The sequence below is a fragment of the Lynx canadensis genome, chromosome B2 (genome assembly GCF_007474595.2).
Source record: "Lynx canadensis isolate LIC74 chromosome B2, mLynCan4.pri.v2, whole genome shotgun sequence".
NCBI classification, from domain to species: domain Eukaryota; kingdom Metazoa; phylum Chordata; class Mammalia; order Carnivora; family Felidae; genus Lynx; species Lynx canadensis.
The window spans coordinates 135,551,820-135,572,843 of record NC_044307.1 but is presented as its reverse complement, the minus strand read 5'-3'; the positions used below and the strand labels follow the sequence as shown (position 1 = coordinate 135,572,843).

General features: G+C 39.0%; 2 protein-coding genes across 3 annotated transcripts in view; both read left to right on the top strand.

The window, feature by feature from the left end:
- The window catches only part of LATS1 (large tumor suppressor kinase 1), a 51,755-nt gene extending 47,245 nt beyond the window's left edge, over positions 1-4,510 (top strand). For both annotated transcript variants that reach the window (XM_030316572.2, XM_030316573.2), the window contains exon 8: positions 2,811-4,510. In XM_030316572.2, the coding sequence (XP_030172432.1) occupies positions 2,811-3,320 (510 nt within the window). In that variant the 3' untranslated portion in view covers positions 3,321-4,510. The remainder of the gene's footprint in view (positions 1-2,810) is intronic.
- A 9,704-nt stretch (positions 4,511-14,214) lies between these two features.
- The window catches only part of KATNA1 (katanin catalytic subunit A1), a 41,148-nt gene continuing 34,338 nt past the window's right edge, over positions 14,215-21,024 (top strand). Inside the window, exon 1 of the mRNA XM_030316571.1 lies at positions 14,215-14,454. The gene's annotated coding sequence lies outside the window, so the exon portion shown is untranslated. The remainder of the gene's footprint in view (positions 14,455-21,024) is intronic.

The window sequence follows — 21,024 nt, the reverse complement described above, 5'->3', positions numbered from 1 at the left end:
CGGGCTCTGTGCTGGAGCCTGTTTCAGATTCTGTGTCTCCCTCTCTCTGACCCTCCCCCGTTCATGCTCTGTCTCTCTCTGTCTCAAAAATAAATGAACGTTAAATAAACATTAAAAATTTTTTTTTAATATATTTAAAACTTCCTTTAAAATTTCTTTTAAGTATAGGTGTGTTGATAATGCATTCTCTTAGGTTTGATTCAAATTAGTTTGTCTGAAAGTGTCTTTATTTCCTCTTCATTTTAATATATATGTATATGAAAGTATATGCATATATATATATATATAAATGTGTGTGTGTGCGCGCGCGTGTGTGCAGGCGCGTGTGAAAAACTGAATGCTTTCTCCTCAAAATCAAGAACATAGCAAAGATGTGTGTTTTTACCAGTCTTATTAGACATAGTTCTAGAAATCTTAGCCAGGGTAATACAACAACAAAAGAAATAAAAGGCATACAGATTAGAAAGAAATAAAAACTTAGCCTATTCAGAGATGACAACATAACTTTCTATATAGAAAATCCAGGGAATTTATGAAAAAACTCATAGAAATAATAAGTGAGTTTAGCAAGGTTGTAGACTTATAAGGGTAATACATAAAAATCTATTGTATTTCTATATTTAAGCAATAAATGACCAGAAACTGAAATTTAAAAGCAGTCCCATTCAGGGGTGCCTGGGTGGCTTGGTCAGTTAAGCATCTGACTTCAGCTGAAGTCATGATCTCATGGTTCATGGATTTGAGCCCTGTGTCGGGCTCTGTGCTGACAGTTCAGAGCCTGGAGCCTACTTCAGATTCTGTAGCTCTCGCTCTCTCTCTGCCCCTTCCCTGCTTGTGCTTGCTCTCATTCTCCCCACCTCTCTCAAAAATAAATAAACATTAAAAAAATAAAAGCAGTACCATTCATAGAGGTTTCCTCCAATTGAAATATACAGGGGGGTGGTGCCTGGGTGGCTCAGTCAGTTAAGCGTCTGACTTCGGCTCAGGTCACGATTTCATGACTTGTAAGTTCAAGCCCCACATTGGGGCTCTGTGCTGACAGCTTGGATCCTGGAGCCTGCTTGGGATTCTGTCTCTGTCTCTCTGCCCTTCCTCTACTCATACACTGTCTGTCTCTCTCAAATATAAATAAACATTAAAAAAAAGAAATACACAGGTATAAATCTAATAAAACATGAAGATCTCTATGCCGAAAGCTACAAACTCTGATAAAAGAAATCAAGAAAGATCTTCATAAATGGAGACATGTACCATATCCCATGTCGATAGATTGGAGGACTCAACATAGCAAAGCTATCACTTATCTCCAAATTAATCTATAGATTTGATTCCATCCTAATTTTTGTAGGTACAGATGAGCCAATTCTAAAATGTATATGGGTAGGGCGCCTGGGTGGCTCAGTTGGTTAAGCATCTGTCTCTTGGTTTCGGCTCAGGTCATGATCTCGTGGTTTGTGAGTTCGAGCACTGCATTGGCCTCTGCACTGGTGGTATGGAGCCTGCTTGGGATTTTCTGTCTCCCTCTCTCTACCACTCCCCTGCTTGCTCGCATGCACATGTGTGCACGCTCTCACTATAAACAAACAAACATTTAAAAGTAAATAAGTAAAATGTATATGGGTGAACAGAGGAACTAGAATAATGAAAACAATGTTTTAAAAGAAGAACAGAGTTAGAGGAATCAACCACTTTTAAGAATTACTATGAAGTTACAGTAATCTAGACGGGGTGATATTGGCAAAAGGACACAAACATAGATCAATGGAACAAGATACAGAATAGAGAAATAGAACCACACAAATATGTCCATTTGATCTTTGACAAAGGTGCAAATGGACAAAGAATAGTATTTCAACAAATGTAGGATAATTGGTCGGCCATATTCAGAAAGTACTGAAACTTAATGTAAACTTCATCCCTACACAAAGATTAACTCAAAATGGTTCATCGATCCAGAGATAAAATATAAATACTATACTACTATAATACTTTTATAATACTATAAAATCTTTATGGCCTAGGGTTAGGGGAAGAGTTCTTAGAAATGATACCAAAATCATGATCTATAAAAGAAAAAGTTGAGAAACTGGAATTCATCAAAACTTAACACTTTCAGTATACAAAAGACACAGTTAAGACAATGAAGACAAGATTCAGCTTGGGGGGAGACATTTGCAGACACATTTCCCACAAAGGGCTTGTATCTAGACCATAAAAAGAACTTTTGAAACTCAATAGTAAAAAATATTTCTTGATTACCTACTACATTTCTTCCGTTCTTCCCTCTCTTCCCTTCCTCCCTCCCTCTCTCCCTCTCTCCCTCATTCTGGTTTATTCAAAGTCAGAATAAATATTTATTGAACGTCTATTAACGATGTGCCAGGCAACTTGCCAAGCACTAAGCAATACAAAGACAAAACATGATCTATAGCCTTATGGAATTTTATCTGTGGTAGAAGGACATAGACAGAACAGGTTCCACGAAGTCTGTACTATGATACCAGTAAACACATGGAACGGGACAGCGCAATGAAAATTGTCATTTCTGCCATAGGTAGAAGAGCTTAACAGGGGAGCTAAAACTTACAGTGAGTCTTAAAGTATGAGTATAAGTTGCCTGGGGGGGGAGGGAATGGGAGGAAAGGTTATTTCCCATCAGCGATTCATTCATTATTAAAGGTAAGGAAGGCAGAATACTGTGCAATTTATTTTTAAAGATAAAAATAGGTAAGACTTTGGTATAAAACTTGGAGGACATTTTTTTCTTATTTACCTCTTCCCTCCTAATTTCTAAAAAATCCTCTTTAAAGGTTATCAACTGGCAAACATCTCTTCACATTCCACCTCAAGCTAAACTGAGTCCTGAAGCCTCTGATCTTATTATTAAACTTTGCCGAGGACCAGAAGATCGCTTAGGCAAGAATGGAGCTGATGAAATAAAAGCTCATCCATTTTTTAAAACAATTGATTTCTCCAGTGACCTGAGACAGCAATCTGCTTCATACATTCCTAAAATCACACACCCAACGGATACATCAAATTTTGATCCTGTTGATCCTGATAAGTTATGGAGTGATGATAATGAGGAAGAAAATGTAAACGACACTCTCAACGGATGGTATAAAAATGGAAAGCACCCTGAACATGCTTTCTATGAATTTACCTTTCGGAGGTTCTTTGATGACAATGGCTACCCATATAATTATCCAAAGCCTATTGAATATGAATATATTAATTCACAAGGCTCAGAGCAACAGTCAGATGAAGATGATCAACACACAGGCTCAGAGATCAAAAATCGTGATCTAGTGTATGTTTAACACACTAGGAAATGTAATGAGGATTTGCAAAAAGACCTGAAACGCAGAGTTTTTTGAGGCTCCGAGAGTAAAATTATGCAAATGTGACAGAGCTATGTATGAGTGCTCTGTGTACAATATTTTATGTTCCTAAATTATGGAAAATCTTTTTTAAATGTTAATTTATTCCAGCCTTTTTAATCAGTAATTTAGAAAAAAAAATTGTTATAAAGAAAATAAATTATGAACTGAATATTATAGTCAGTTCTTGGTACTTAAAGTACTTAAAAATAAAAAAAAAATAGTGCTTTGTTTAAAGGAGAAACCTGGTATCTATTTGTACATACACTAAATAATTTTAAAAGACAAGAATATTTGAAATTTTTTTGAAAGACAGTTTTAGTTTTATCTTGCTTTAACCAAATATGAAATGTACCCCACATTTACAGATTTTTTTTTTTTTTTTACCCCATATCCTGGTTTTTGGTACAAAATAAGCTATAGAAATTAAGCCATTATGGTGATGAGTGTTCTTAGGCTAATCTGATAATTTACATCTTGTAATTAAGAAATACAGGGTTGAAACAGTATGCTCATCAGAAGAAAAAATACTGCATTTTCTCTTTCTTATTTTTCCCCTCTGTGGAATATTTACTCTTCTAGCATTTATTTCTCAAGAATTACTGACTTTAAAAGAAGCAAAGCACTACCATTTTTCTTTCTATACTGGTATTTTTAATGCTGCTTCTAGTTTTAAAAGGGAAAAAAGATGCCATAAGTCAAAATTTACAATACTGGATGCTAAGATCTTTCATATTTTTACTTCGAATTTTTTTTTAAGTTTCTACCATCCTAAGCAGAAAGATTATTTTCAGTTTCATAAGAAACTTTAAGTAGAAAAATTATTTGTGGGTATTCACTAGAAAAGTACTTTTTCTGCATAGTGACAGTTTTGATTATGTCATCAGTAATGTTACATGTTTCCTCTTTCAGAACAGTGCTGTATATACAAGTTGTTATTGGCAAAGGAAATCTGGCTATTTGGCAGTATTTTACCTATGGGCAGAAAAAATTATTTAACTCTTAAGGTGTCTGTTAGTAATTAGAAAAAGTTATATAGTGGTCTTAGTAGAAAATTCAAATCCTCCTGACTTAATTTAAGGTTAAATAATACGTTTTTCAGCATGCCTATTATATATATATATATATATATATATATATATATATACATATATATATATATATATATATATATAATGTTTAGGTTTTAAGGAACACTTGTGGTTTCATACCAAAATACATTTAGCTTATTTTTTAGGAAGGGGAAAAGGGCTCTATTCTGACATTAGTAAAATTTGTATTTTAGTTCCTTTCCTTTAAGCTCCTCTGATAGGGAATTGTTTTATCAAAATTGTATATGTGTAGATAAGAAGAGGCGTAATTTTAGTGATTTTCAAACCGATGGAAACAAGCTAGTGGAAATCCTATATGTAAGTGAAAGTAAAGGCAAAGCTGTTCCAGTTGAATTGGGGAGGGCAAAGAAGATTCATTAGTTCGCACTTGCACCTTTCCATAGGTGGCTGTCTCAGAGCTCAGCTTGTAAACCACTGCATACCCCACTGTGTGTAGTGGTGGGTCTTTGGGGTTCGTTGGGTTTTTTGAGAGTCTGATGAAAGTTGCAGACTCTTTTCCCAGAAAATTGCACATTAACACACACACATATAATGCTGCGTGCAGTCTTAGGGATTCTGGACATGTTGAAAACTGTCACAAACTTGGTTAAGGACCTCTGTCCTGTAAGAACACTGATACACTAAACTCAGAACTTTGCTTTAAATTTACTGGTTAGTACTCAGATTAGCATATCTTGTATAAACACTGATAATTTGTGATGGAAAAATTCTGTACATGTGATAACGTATCCCTAGGAATGCCCTTCTCTCGCTGGTACGGAACTAAGGCATTTTAAACATACACTTGAGGGCATTGAAATACATGTTTGGCTTGTTACAGGCTTGATATGGAAATATTTCTGAAGGACTTCTAATCATTAGAGAATTGTAAGAAAAGGCACTATACTAAGTTGGCAGTCTTCACTTCATGGAACATTTGATTAGTCGTATAAAATCCTGTGCAAAACAAAATAGTTCAAGAATTTTTAGCTCACTACTCAAATTTTAAGATATCCCTATGGCTCTTTGGCTTTTCTCAGTCAGATTTATTGAAATTTCCACTTGGTTGTTTTACTTCTGGATTGTGGTACAATGCCGTAAGAACCAACTTTGTTACCTTCATGTTCTAGGAAAACTAGGGTGCTGTCTCCTCCCCATTTCTCCCCACAAAATCTGTGTTGACACTACAAATTGTGTGTTCTTTTAAAATTTCCTCTGACGATATGAGCTTTCTGTGTTTATCTAAAGCAAGCCTTTAGTGTCTGCAGTTCTAACAGTTTGGATATACTTATTAGCTCTCCTATTCCCAAACTATATCTGGTTCTTCTAGTATAGAATCTGGTGCTTCCTGACCAAAAATAGGAGAACAACATAAAAAATCTATATGCTTTCAATTGAAATAGAGTGAAAACATTGGTTATACGTGTTTTCTTTTTAAAATCATTTTCTCACTCATTTGAAAACTTGCTGTCTTTCTTATACTTACCCCCTTTTTATGTATATTAATAGTATTTATAAAATGTGTTCTATAATTATGTAACTGTAGATACTATTATGTATTGTCCAGTGACATCCTAAGGCAGGCCCTATTGCTGTATCTTTTCTACCTTATTTGTAATAGGAACCATAGAATGTATGACTAAGAAGTCACTTTGAGATTGACTTTTTAAAAAAGTTATTACCTTCTGCTGTTGCAAAGTGCAAAACTGTGAGTGGAAATGTTTTATTCTGACTTAATAATATGTTAGAAATTAGAGAATACAGTGGGAGGATTTTTAGATATTGCTGCTGCTGTTACCTAAGGTACTTTAGAAATTTTTTCTTTAATATACAAAAAATAAACAAAAATCCCTTTGGTATTTAAAGTGAAACATTTATTTAGCCTGTTTGTTTTAATCTAAAGCAAAAAGTAATTTGAGTCAACATATTGGTATGTTTGTAAAGCGCCTTAATATATCCCTTTGTGGAAGGCACTATACCACAGTTTACTTTTATATTGTATTGTGTATATAAGTATTTTGTATTAAAATTGAATCAATACAGTACTACAGTTTTATAAAATAATGCTTTGTTAGGAAAAGGAATTACAGCTTTGCAATATAACTAAATTGTTTTGCATACTTCTGAATGTAATAGATATGAATAATCAGCCTGTGTTTTTAATGACTGTATTTGTATTTTCCCAATCATTTTCTCTAGTGTAACATTTGCTGGGATAATAATAAAAAAAGAATTCAGATCTTTCAATTACGTGTGGAAAGCTGATTTTTAAGCCATCTATGTAGTTTGATTTTAATCTTTATTAGAGAAAATTTGTGATTAAAACTTTGATGTTTTGGAATTAAAATATATATAATGATAAAAGCTAGTTAGGTTAAGGCAAACTGAGTAAAGTAACCCAGTAAAATGTTTTCATTTTGCCCAACATAAGTACAATATATATTTCGTATTGAAGGCTTCCTTTAGATCAGCACAGATTTAAACTTTTCTAATTATTAAACTCCTCATTTAGTATCATTTGAGTCCACTTAAAAATTTTTTAAATATGTAGTTGACTAATGTCTTTTCCTTTATTTGCAGTCCTTTATCACATGATTGCCTACCAGAGAAAATACATATATTGATATTATAATTCTAATACATATATTGATATTATGTATAAATCAACTTTCTACAGATGAACACATTTTTAGTTTTATTTATCCTTTTTCAAGCATTACCATCACTCTTAGTGTCCTTTATCCTCATGTTTGCACTTCTTTATAAAATTGTATTTGGTCTACATGAGGCTGTTGTATAGTTGATGTAAGTTGCATTATTCCTATGATTCATTATACTACATTGTAGACCCTTGTTTGGTATGCTTGTGACTCTACTTTGTTATGCCAAAGCCAAACACACAAAAATTGTATCTGTTTATGTGTGTGAAGGGTAGAGAAGAGATATCAAATTTATGTCTGAAATATATGCAGTTATTGTTCTCTTTAATATCTAATCTCTCCTTCTTCCTACTTAGAAGATCCAGAGATCTGAAACATACTGCTGGATTCAGAATCTGGGTGGAACTTTGAGTTGTTTCCCCTGGAGAGGGGTTAAATTTTTCTGTATTGGAGAAAGGGGTTCTCATGAGAACTTAGCTCTCACAGTGGTTGACTCATGACACATGCCGCTCTCGTTCCCCCACATCCATTCTGTCATTCTGTCTTTTACGAATAGAGCCCCCATCCCTGTCCAATTTTGACTGTCCTAAGCGACCACATGTTTTCATATTCCCTTGTAATGAGGTGTGGCCACGTGATTGGCCCTTGGGATATGAGCATATGTGATACTTAAAGTTCATACACTTAAAGTTGATACTGCTTGCCCTCCACTTGCTTTTCCCCTTTTCCCACAGTATGGAACAGGGACAGACTGGTGACTGTTGATCGTGAGAGCTAGGAAAACACCTTGGTGGTGGATCAACAAAATGAATAGAACCTGGTTACCTGAGACACTGTGTGATGTGGGGCTGTATGTCCATCCTGGACTGAGATGTTAGAGAAAAGGAATGACCAAGTAAGCTCCCACTGGATTGACTTCATCTCATATAACTACTTTAAACTCGGAGGAAAATCCAAAAACATCCACCTAAAGATACTGCGTGGAACCAAGAGCAGGCAGATTCTGGATCGAAGACAACCCTTGGCAGAGAGGAGTGGCACTCGAGAGGTATCTAATTTTCAAGATACATTGCTTGAGAAAGGCCCAAATCTCTAGCTGAATCATTAGCCACACATCTGTGAGGAAGAATCCAAGAACAAAAGGACTAAACTGGTATTTGAGGTGCTGCCCAACAGAAAGTGGATCAAATCTAATTTCCTGCTTAACAACCACCACCCAAACAAACACCACCTCCAGAGATACATCACAGATTTGAAACAGGGGATATATAACACAACATATCCAATATCCAGGATACACTTCAAAATTACCTGACCTACAAAGAAATACAAAAAATATGACCTAGTCTCAAAAGAAAACAAACAGTGGAGGTCAACTCTAAGATCCTATTCTAACGTCTGGAAGTGGCAAAGACAGTACAATGGCTCTTATAACTATGCACAATGATCTAAAGAAAAGTACTCTCATAACAAATATAAAGATAGGAAATCCCAACAAGAAAATGGAAGCTATAAAATAACCAAAAGAGGGGCGCCTGAGTGGCTTAGTTGGTTAGGTGTCCGACTTTGGCTCAGGTCATGATCTCAGTTTGTGGATTCAGGCCCCACATCAGGCTCTGGGCTGACAGCTCAGAGCATGGAGCCTGCTTCGGATTCTGTGTCTTTCTCTCTCTCTGTCCCTCCCCCACTTGTGCTCGGTCTCTCTCTCAAAAATAAATATTAAAAAAAAAATAACAAAAAGAGACTGTCCTTTGATTGAAGACATAAACTAGCAGAATATGAGAAAGCTCATGAGAGGGCCAATAAATTGCATTATTTCATTGCATGTATGATTAAAAAAAAGACGTCTGGAAGGTAATTAATGAATTGGATATTATTGATTGTCTCTGGGGATGAGACCTGGATTTCTAGGGTGGCAAGAATAGGAGGAAGACTTCTCATTATATAATCTTTTGTATTATTTTTGAGTTTTAACCATATAAATACAAAGACATAAAGTGGAAATAAAAAAAATCTAAGTTCAAGTGAGGGACCTGGGCATAGACAAAGGAAGATTCACTTTCACCGAAACGAGAGGCAAAAAACAAAGGGCAGTGTGAAGTAGAGACATGTGTAAATCGGAGGGTAAAAGTACTGGAATTGGGTTTAGCTGCATATAAAATGCAAACCATCACTGCTTAGAAATACAACATCCGAGCTGGCAGTCCACACTTCGTGTGTTCAATTCTGCCACCTCCATCATAGGGCTTCTATCCTAAAGGTTACTTATGTCAGCACTTGGCTGCTTATACATACTGTCTCCCATCTTTCCCCTGTTCTAATCTGATAAAAAGAGGGGATGGTTACAGGGAATAAGGGGGAGTTTCAGGGCCCCTCCTTTTAAGGTGCCTTCCTCCAAGTTGTACATAACACTTGTACTGGCCAGAAGTTAGATCTGTGGCCACACCTAGCTGCGTAAGAGTCTGGAAATGTGGTTCTTATTCCAGATGGCCCAATTTCGTCAAGTTGGTTCTGTTACTAAGTAAGGAAAATGAGTATTTGGTGGCTGGATGGCATTCTCTGCCTCAGGGAGCAAGTTGAGGGAATTTCGACCTAATTAATAGCTTCTATCTTCTCTGAGGGTGGAGACGTAGTGATTTCCTGAGATGACAGAAATGGGTAGGTAGCTGGCTTGAGGAAAGTGGTGAAAGTTTGAAATAACTAATGTCAAGAGTAACAGAATGGAGGTGAAACATGAAGAAAAATATGCTTCAGGTGGGTTGGAAGTTACAAAGTTGTGCATCAATCTTCATGGTGGTGTGATTTTCTTTTTTCCCCCTGTAGCATTCAGCAGTCTGGGAGTAGCAGGACTGTGATGGAAGGGTGTATATAATAAAGTGGGTTTTTTTTTTTTTTAATGTTTTTAAGTGTATTTGTTTATTTTGAGAGAGAGAGAGCACAAGCAGGGGAGGGGCAGAGAGAGGAAGAGACAGAATCCCAAGCAGTCTCTGCACCATCAGTGCAGAGCCCGATGCGGGGCCTGAACCCACGAACTGTGAGATCATGACCTGGGCCGCGATCAAGAGTCGGATGCTTAACCGACTGCACCACCCAGGCACCCCTATAATAAAATTAATGAACAACACTAGGGATCTGCCCCAGTTGGTTACTGCAAATATTTTAACAGAATATAGAAATTCAGTATTCTTACTCATGGGTAGAATTTTCTCTGGGGGCCTGGGTGACTCGGTTGAGCATCTGACTTCAGCTCAGGTCACGATCTCATGGTTTGTGGGTTCAAGTCCTGCCTCGGGGTCTGAGCTGACATCTCAGAGCCTTGAGCCTGCTTTGGATTCTGTGTCTCCCCCCCCCCCCCCCCCGCCCATCCCCTGCTTTTATGCTCTGTCAAAAATAAACATTAAAAAAAAAGAGAATGTTCTCATATATATATATATATATATATATATTATATATATATATATATATATACTCTGTATCCTAAGAGATGGCTCAAATTTTTGAAGTATGCGAAAAAGGACTGCCAGATGCAATCGACCAGGTGAGTACAATTAATAAAGTGGTCTGAAAAGTCCTTTTAGATTTCTCTGATGAAATGGAAATTGTTTTAAATTTAAATTTAAGAAATAAAACAGTAAGTAATAAAAATTTAAATTAAAAAATGATTTAATGTATTTATTTCTTCTAGAACTTTCTCTCTGTGTAATTCCACATGTCACCACACCTCTTGCAAGTCTCCCAATCTTCTTCCTCCCCTCCAAACCTTCCTACTCACAGCTGCCAAATTAATCTCCCTATTTGCTATATAACTTATGCCTTCATTTGAAAACTTGCATGGCTCCATTTTTCCTATTGAATATTTATTATTATCACTCATTATTATTATATGAGTGATAATAATAAATAATTTTCTGAGTCCCAGTTTGGACACAATCACTTTAGAAGGCTGGTGGTTGTAGGAGCCACCCTTGTAAAAGAAGAAATGTCTAGTGTAGTCATGACTGTGGAACACACATTCTCTTTTTCTTCTTCAGAGCACACTGCAGAGTTGCACAGTCCCATCCCTTTGAAGTCAGGCTTGGTCACATGACTTGCTCTGGCCAATGAGATATGGGCAGAAGTAGCAGGTGTCATATCCAGACAAGTTGTGCAGATTATCTCATTTTTTCCCCCTACTGCCAAGGGTCCTAGTGCCTGCATCCACTCTGCTATGAACATAGAGAGTAAATGAGAAAAAAAAAAAATCGTGTTAAAAGGAGCACAAGTTTATAGCCCCTTTGGTAAACTCAGAGTTCTATTATAACTCCAGGGAAACTTCAGGGGCACCTGGGTGGCTCAGTCGGTTAAGCATCTTACTTCGACTCAGGACATGATCTCACGGCTTGTGAGTTTGAGCCCCATGTTGGGCTCTCTGCTGACAGCTCGGAGCCTGGGGCCTACTTCAGATTCTGTCTCTGTCTCTCTGCCCCTCCTCTGCTCACACACTTGTCTTCCTCTCAAATATAAATAAACATTTAAAAATATTTTAAATTAAAAAAAATAACTCCAGGGAAACTTCAGAATTATTAATCTAGCCACATTTAGTGTCATCTGTTCTCAAATTGTTTTCTCCAAGCTATAACTAACTCCTCTTGTTGATTTCTCAATATAATTTTTGAGGCAGTTAATTTTTTTGACATTTTGCTGCCTGAAGGAGAGTGAGTCCTCAAAGGACGGTGCTTTCAAGCACATTTTTTTTTTAATTTTTTCTTTCAACGTTTATTTATTTTTGGGACAGAGAGAGACAGAGCATGAACGGGGGATGGGCAGAGAGAGAGGGAGACACAGAATCGGAAACAGGCTCCAGGCTCTGAGCCATCAGCCCAGAGCCCGACGCGGGGCTCGAACTCACGGACCGCGAGATCGTGACCTGGCTGAAGTCGGACGCTTAACCGACTGCGCCACCCAGGCGCCCCCCCCTTTTTTTTTTTTAACTTTCAGATTCTCCAGCCTTTTCGATCATCTAGATAGCCCAAAAAGCCAGTTTATCCTGGAATGAAACACTTTTTTTGGTGTAAGGGAAAATGTTTATACTACCATTTAAAAGAACAAATCCTGTCGTTTGAAACCTCTGATTTAGCGGCTACTACAGCTTAGCCTCGTCTTCCCTAACTAGTACAACTAGTGAAGAAACGGAACTAGTGAATGTAAGCCACTCTGGAGGTTTATTTATTTATTTTTTTACTTTAAAAACCAACTGAAGTGCCTGGGTAGCTCAGTTGATTAAGCGTCTGACCTTGGCTCAGGTCATGATCTCAAGGTTTGTTGAGTTTAAGCCCCATGTCAGGCTCTGCGCTGGCAATGTGGAGCCTGCTTCAGGTTCTCTGTCTCCCTCTCTCTCTGCCCCTCCCTTGCTTGCACGCTCTCTTTCTCTCTCTCTCTCAAAAAAAAAAATAAAATAAACATTAAAAAAAAATAACTTCATTGAGGTATGATTTATGCACAATAAAATGCATCCATTTTGGGGTGCTTGATTGGCTCAGTCGTTGGGGCATAAACTGATCCCAGGGGATCTTCCTGGGCATGGAGCTTACTTAAAAAATAAAATAAAACACATCCATTTTGTGTGTATTCTTTGATGAAGTTTAATAAATATATACATCTGTGTAACCAATACCCTAACATTTTCATCACCTCAAAACATTTCCTTATGCCTCCATGAAGTCTAATCCTTTTCCATCCCTCCTCCCAGCCTCAGGCAAACACTGATCAGCTTTTTATTACTATAGATTAGTCTTGCCTGTTCTAGAATTTCATATAAACAGAATCATATAATATGTATTCATTTTGTTTTGAGGGTTTTTTTTTAATTTTTTTTAATGTTTATTTATTTTGGAGACAGAGAGAGAGAGCAGAAGTGGGGCAGAGAGAGAGGGAGACACAGAATGGGAAGCAGGCTCCGGGCTCTGAGCTGTCAGCACAGAGCCCCGTGTGAAGCTTGAACTCACGAACCATGAGATCATGACCTGAGCCGAAGTGGGACGCTCAACGGACTGAGCCACCCAGGCGCCCCTGTTTTGAGAAGTTTTCAAAGTACAAATGGGCTTTCTAATTCACCATACATTTGCATACATAAAAGATGAAGGTTGATTCATCCTAACTAGGGTAATTAATATGTACCTCCCCTAATTTTTTTTTTTTTCTTAAGATATACTAGTTATAGTTTCCGGTGCTTCATTACAATGGAGTTCCTAGCCACCATAGCAAAACTATTATTTTCTACTTAGGTAAGACTTTTAGCTCTAGTTTTTTTGTTTTGTTTTGTTTTGATCCATCAATGCTTACAACAATGTCAATAGCATAGTAGTTGCTCAATAAATATTTGTGGACTAAATGGACATATTTTCCTTGAATTGCCTTTATATAAATCTGTGTTAAATTACTGCAATGATTTAAGATTAGAATTTTAATTCCCATGCACTCCTACAGGAAAACGTTATCTAGGGCCTCATTCCACCTTAGGTGGAGGGAGAAGATGGCGATAAAGACTGGACGAAGCACGGCCAATAGCACTGTCGAGTACGTATCTATAAATTGTGAAACATCATAGTATTGTGTGTTGTCTGGTTGTATTAAAACGATGACCAAAAAAAAAAAAAATTGTTCTTCAAGAAAATAAAATTCCACTAGCAGCAGGTCCGAATATCTTTCTTTACCGATTCCCTATTTTATTCATCTTATGCCGTGACAGGCGCCTCCAGTGGAATTCTGCGTATTTGGTTCTAAAACTGGCTTTGTCACAAACAAATCATTTGGCCCTTGACACTCACCTGTAAAATGACACTCTGACTTCCTATCCTCTGAGGAGTGTGGAGAAAACCAAATGGGAGGAAAAAGGAGGAAGAACTTCGAAAAAAATACCGAGGTAGGATACGTGCTATGGTTACAACCTTTCCAACCCTCACTTCCCTCCACCCTGACGGCCTCCACGAGGCGGCGCTCACTGCGCAGGCGCGCCCCCGCCTGCCCTGCCCAGGCCCCGGCCGGCGTCCGGCGCGCGCACGCTGCCCGGCGTCCTCGCTCCCGGGGCGTCGCCCCGCGTGCGCCGGAGTTGACGAGGCCACCCCCAGCACCGGAAGTGACCCTGGCGGGTTTGCCTTCAAATTCTCGGCGAGGTGAAGCAGCGCCGGGGCTTGTGACGGTTGAACCCAGCAGTGCTGGGTCCGTGAACGGGGCAGAGGGGTTAGGACTGGGCTGGGCCCTGCTTCCTTGCCGCCTCGAGCCACGCACGGCCCTTCCCCTCCGCCTGGCGGTGGGCGGTTTCCCGAGGAGCCTCGGCCGGCACAGGTGAGTGTTCCCTCTCCCGGTGCCCTGGGATCCCCGACTCCCGTGGCCAGCTCGGCGAGGGATTAGGGGCGGACAATGGGAGCCCTCTGCGCATCCCGCTGTGAGCCTGCCCTTGCCTGCGCCGAGGTCTTTCTTAGGTCCTTGATGTTGTCGCTGACACCTGTGGCTCAGGTGACGGTTCCCCTGCCTGAGGAATCCTGTCCAGCCGAGGACTTTGGGGGGCTCTTGGCGATCCCATTTCTAGGCCTGTGTCATTAGAGACGTCTCTGGCCGGAAAAACACGTCTTTCTTTATTTCTTCGCTTTTTTGAGCGGATTTCTCCTGAATCCATCCACGCCCCCGTCCCCAAACCCTCACCCCTGAAAAACCTCGAAAGCCTTGACATTGGGATGCAGCTTCTTTTCTTACATTTTATTGGATTGGTGTGATAGCGTTGAGGATATTCTTTCTTATTTATTCTGGAGCCAGGCGTGCTCTGGGAGGCTTTTGGCCCTTTTTGTTTAGAGTTGGAACTTTAGAAAACGTATCCCTCTAAACATCGTTTCATATGGCATATTCTACGGTGACGGATTTAGAGATAAACGTGGACCCTTAAGTGCCTTACAGTGAATAGTCTCAGCCCTTATTTAATAAAAAAATAACTTTCTTTTAACTGCCAAGTGCCATTTTTATATCAGTTACTAAATTCCAGCAGCACAATGTTGCATCTTTCTCTCTTCAAAGCATTCACTTATGTGTTGCTCTTTGAAATCAGACCTTTCGTTACTGCTGGAAACATTCCTTCTGTTTTAGAATGTGTGCGATAGATCTTTGCCACAATGATAGAACACCCCGGTGGCAAGAAAGATTCTTGTAAAGTTCAGAGGCCTAAATGTCTCATTGTGCAGCCCTGTTGTCTTTTGCAAAGGAGATGATATCTGTAATCAGTAAATTCTCACACAAATAGTGGCAGAACTCTTTATTTTGTATTGCTATTAACTTGTGGCCTGTATCATGCCTTAAAAAAAAAAGGGGGGGGGAGTGATGATCAATTTCCGACATTCCTAGACTGTGGAAAGCTATGCACAGCTCTTCCATGGCATTGGTTATTGGAGAATCTTTTACATTTTACAGATTCAATAGTAGGCATATTATACAACAGATTCTGCATAATATTTTGATACTGGTGTCACCGTTCTGACAAATACTAAGAATTAGAGAATTTTGTAGAATTTACTGTACTAACATTGTTGAATTTCCCTTTACAACAGTGGTTTGGGTTCTTTTTAGCTACTGACTGGTTAAAAAGATAGTGTATCAAATCAATATGGTCAGTGTTGATAACATGCTAAATAGATTTTGCTTGTGGTGTTTATTGGCACAATTTGAATATAGCTTTTAAATTACATTTTAATTGTTATATTCACTGATTTATTTTTGTTTTATTCAGGGGAAACTGAGAGAAAGTTTACCAAATATATATATGTGTATTATTTTTTCCTGAGCAGTTTTTTTTTTCTTTTGGCACTCTTTTGATAACTTTCTCATGCTTCTTGAGCATTAATCATATGATTATAAAGGTAAGAAAAATGCATGCCATGCTGTAATTGGTCATGGGTCACTCATTTATTGTATTTTTTCATAATCATTAATGACTGACTGTAAATCAGTATTATGGTTGTTTTTATATCCCAGAGATGAACATTCTGAACGTTGCTTAATAGTGTGTTGTCACTTTTAAATTTTTTTTTTTCAACGTTTATTTATTTTTGGGACAGAGAGAGACAGAGCATGAACGGGGGAGGGGCAGAGAGAGAGGGAGACACAGAATCGGAAACAGGCTCCAGGCTCCGAGCCATCAGCCCAGAGCCTGACGCGGGGCTCGAACCCACGGACAGCGAGATCGTGACCTGGCTGAAGTCGGACGCTCAACCGACTGCGCCACCCAGGCGCCCCGTGTTGTCACTTTTAGAGTTACACACACTTGATTTATTGAAATGCCTTCAAGAAAATGTGTGATTGAGGTTCATTTGTTTTTATTTTAGGACATCAGTTTTACAGATAAATATTTTTAACATTGATGTTGATTTTTTTAGCCTGAGCTTAATAATATGTTATGCTTGTTTCTTTTTCGTAAGTAAAGAATAACACCTAGGATAGATCAAATGATGTCCCTTCTTCTAAACATCAAGGTTTTAAAAGTTTAATTCTTATTTTTTTTAAGTTTATTTATTTTTGAGAGACAGAGCACAAGCGGGGGACAGGCAGAGAGAGAGCGGGAGAGAGAGAATCCCAAGCAGGCTCTGTGCTGTCAGTGCAGGGCCTGAACCCACAAACCGTGAGATCATGGCCTGAGCTGAAAACAAGAGTTGGGCACTTAACTGACTGAGCCACCCAGGCGCCCAGGTTTAATTCTTATTTTTGTCTTCTGTGCGATTCCTTGCAATAGGGTAGGTGCTCTGTAAATATTTCTTGAATGACTGACCTATGCACATTACAGTAAAAACTGCACTTATTAGTGGAGCCCAGTCTAACTCCTTAAAATTGAGTTGATATGGTCTCGTTTTTTTAGGTGTGGAGTAGGGAGGTCCCCATGTTGTTGTTTTGGGAGAGAGTAGGAATCTTAGAACTCAGATGTTTGCATATGTTCCTACTCTTTGTGTGTGTGTGTGTGTGTGTGTGTGTGTGTGTGTGTATTATATTTTATTTTTTATTTTTTAAAATTTACATCCAAATTAATTAGCATATAACGCAACAGTGATTTCAGGAGTAGATTCCTTAGTGCCCCTTACCCATTTAGCCCATCCCCCCTCCCATAACCCCTTCAGCAACCCTCAGTTTGTTCTCCATATTTGTGAGTCTCTTATGTTTTGTCCCCCTCCCTGTTTTTATATTATTTTTGTTTCCCTTCCCTTATGTTCATCTGTTTTGTCTCTTAAAGTCCTCATATGAATGAAGTCATATGATTTTTGCCTTTCTCTAATTTCACTTAGCATAATAGCCTCCAGTTCCATCCACATAGTTGCAAATGGCAAGATTTCATTCTTCTTGATTGCCGAGTAATACTCCGTTGTATTTATATACCACATCTTCATTCATCCTTCGATGGACATTTGGGCTCTTTCCATACTTTGGCTATTGTCGATGGTGCTGCTATAAACATGGGGGTGCATGTGTCCCTTCAAAACAGCACACCTGTAATCCCATGGATAAATGCCTAGTAGTGCAATTGCTGGGTCATAGGGTAGCTCTGTTTTTAGTTTTTTGAGGAACCTCCACACTGTTTTCCAGAGTGGCTGCACCAGCTTGCATTCCCACCAACAATGCAAAAGAGATCCTCTTTCTCCGCATCCTCGCCAACATCTGTTGTTGCCTGAGTTATTAATGTTAGCCATTCTGATAGTGTAAGGTGGTATCTCATTGTGGTTTTGATTTGTATTTCTCTGATGATAAGTGATGTGGAGCATTTTTTCATGTGTCAGTTGGCCATCTGAATGTCTTCTTTGGTGAAGTGTCTATTCATGTCTTTTGCCCATTTCTTTTTTTTTTTAATTTTTTTTAATGTTTTATTTATTTCTGAGACAGAGAGGGACAGAGCATGAGCAGGGGAGGGGCAGAGAGAGAGGGAGACACAGAATCCGAAACAGGCTCCAGGCTCTGAGCTGTCAGCACAGAGCCTGATGCGGGGCTTGAACTCACAGAGATCATTACCTGAGCTGAAGTCGGACGCTCTACCGACTGAGCCACCCAGGTGCCCCTGCCCATTTCTTCACTGGATCTGTTGCCTATTCTTTTTCCGTCTCTTTGATAACTTCTTTCCCCTAATCCTGAAGGAGAAAACAATAGTCTAAGTCTCTTTGTGGAGATACCACCCCACAGCAAATATTAAGTTTGTTAGAAATTTTGCTGTAATATTTTTTATTATTTAAAAGTTTTGACTCTGGGGGTGCCTAGGTGATTCAGTTGAGTGTCCGACTCTTGATCTTGGCTCAGGTCATGATCTCACAGTTCATGGGTTCAAGCTCCAAGTCGGGCTCTGTGCCAACAGTGTGGAGCCTGCTTGAGATTCTCTCTGTCTCCCTCTCTCTCTCAAAATAAAGAAATAAACTTTAAAAATAAAATAAAGTAAAAATTTTGACTCTGTTACTTGAATTAAAATTTCATGTTGCATCTTACTTCGTTTAGATAAATTGATTTAGTCATCAGCTAAAATAAATGCACAAGCCATGTAAGCAAAAGGTTGGTTCTTAACCAACCAAAAGGTTGATTGATGCCTAAAGTAGGCATCACCTATGGTTATTTTTCTCTTTGATAATGTCTCATCATGAATCTGACTTTCTGGAAAGTCTGATTATTTTTATTTAAGGAAATTTTTTTTTAAGTTTATTTATTTATTCTGAGAGAGAAAGGAGCATGCGGGAGGAGCAGAGAGACAGGGAGAGAGAGAATCTCAAGCAGGCTCCACACTGTCAGCACAGAGTGAACGAACTGAGAGATCATGACCTGAGCCCAAAGTCAGAGTTGGATGCTTAACTGACTGAGCCACCCAGCTGCCCTGTAGACAATCTCATTTTTATAAGTGTTCTATTAATTGAACCAGTGGATAGTCTTTACTGTTCATGGTGGTTAAAATTTGGTCAATAGGCTTTTCTCCAAATATATTAATTTCTTCAAAAATTGCCAGATACTGGGGTGCCTGGGTGGCACAGTTGGTTAAGCATCCGACTTCAGCTCAGGTCTTGATCTCAAGGTCTGTGGATTAGAGCCCTACAGGCTGACAGCTCAGAGCCTGGAACCTGTTTCAGATTCTGTGTCTCCCTCTCTCTCTGCCCCTTTCCTGCTCGTGCTCTGTCTCTCTCTCAACAATAAATAAACTTAAAAAAATATTTTTTAATTGCCAGATATTGTGCTAGGTAGACCTCATTTCTGTACTTCTGCAGGGTAGTTTTAGAAATGATAAGGTTATATTCTTGGACATTTGAGAATCTCATAAATTTGCAGTGTTGATATTCATTTGAGAAAGCTTTCTTAGAGACTACTGGACGAATAGGAAAATTTATTTTTGTCTCACATTTAATCAACTAAGGACATTTTTTTAATGTTTATTGATTTTTTTAAATATTTATTTTTGAGAGAGAAATAGAACACAAGTGGGGGCGGGGCAGAGAGAGAGAGGGAGACACAGAATCTGAAGCAGGCTCCAGGCTCCGAGCTGTCAGCACAGAGACTGATGTGGGGCTCAAACCCATGAACTGTGAGATCATGACCTGAGCTGAAGTCGGAAGCTTAACCTACTGAGCCACCCAGGTGCCCCTGTTTGTTTATTTTTGAGAGAGAGAGTGCAAGCGGGGGAAGGGCAGAGAGAGAGGGAGGGACAGAGAATCCAAACTGGACTGTGTGCGGATAGCATTACGAGTCTGATGCAGAGCTTGAACTCAAACCGTGAGATCACCATCTGAGCCAAAGTCGGATGCTCAACCAATTGAGCCACACAGGCGCCCCTGATATTATTTTCAGTAAACACATTGTTTCTTTGATAATCAAGAATTTTTCAGGTAATTTTTAATATGGCCTTGGATTGACTTTTACATTTGTTTGTTAGAAAATGCCAATTCATTGGATGCTAAGGAATTTTATCTGACTGGAAGTACTCATAACACAGAACCTTCAATGAAGGCCTGGAGTGAATTCTACGAGGTTTGGGATTTTGAATCATGGCCCTCAAAACAAAAAGTAGGGGGAGGCACCTATGTATAAGTAACAACTTGATTTAGAATTTGTTTTTTAGTAGGAGGACATGAAGAAAGATGTGGAGGGGGTCAGTTAAGGAAAAGACATAGAGGCTTGGCACCCAACTCCTCTAGAGCCACTGTTGACTGCCAGCGCCTGGCCCCAGCTCTACTCTTCTAACATCGTTTCCCAGACTAGGTGTCACCGTAGGGCATTTATAGCTTCAGGGTAGGAGCCATCACACAGTTCTGGTCAGGAAGAGTTGAGGACCAAGGAATGTGAGAGTGCTGAGGGTCGGGAACTGGACAAAGATAAGAAATCTTAGTGGTTATAACAAAAACCTGGCAGTATGCGTTCCTTCAAAGATTGATTATCTCCTGTGTGCCAGACATGGCTCTGGGTGCTGGGGATCGGTCAGTAAGTAACAGAGCCATGGTCTCTGGGCGTGGAGCTTTTATCAAGATGAAATATTTACAGTGGTCATGATTCCATGGAATCACTATTTAGGTCATGGAATTTTTTGTCTTTTGGACCTCAGACGCTCCGTCTTGAGTTAGTTCATAGCTGTATTTCTTCATAACAAATTACTCCAAAACTTAGTCCCTTGAAACAACAAACTTTTATCTCACAGTTTCTTTGGTTAGGCTGTGGGCATGGCTTAGCTGGGTGCTTGTGCTTTAGAGTCTTTCCCAGGCTGTAATCAAGGTAGCAGTCATGGCTGCAATCAGCTCAAGACGCAACTGAGGAAGGATTGGCTTCCAGGCTCCCTTACATGGTGATGGCAGGATTCAGCTCCTCACTGGCTGTTGGCCTGGGGTCCCCCTCAGTTCTTTGCCATGTGAGCCTCTGCACAGGACAGCT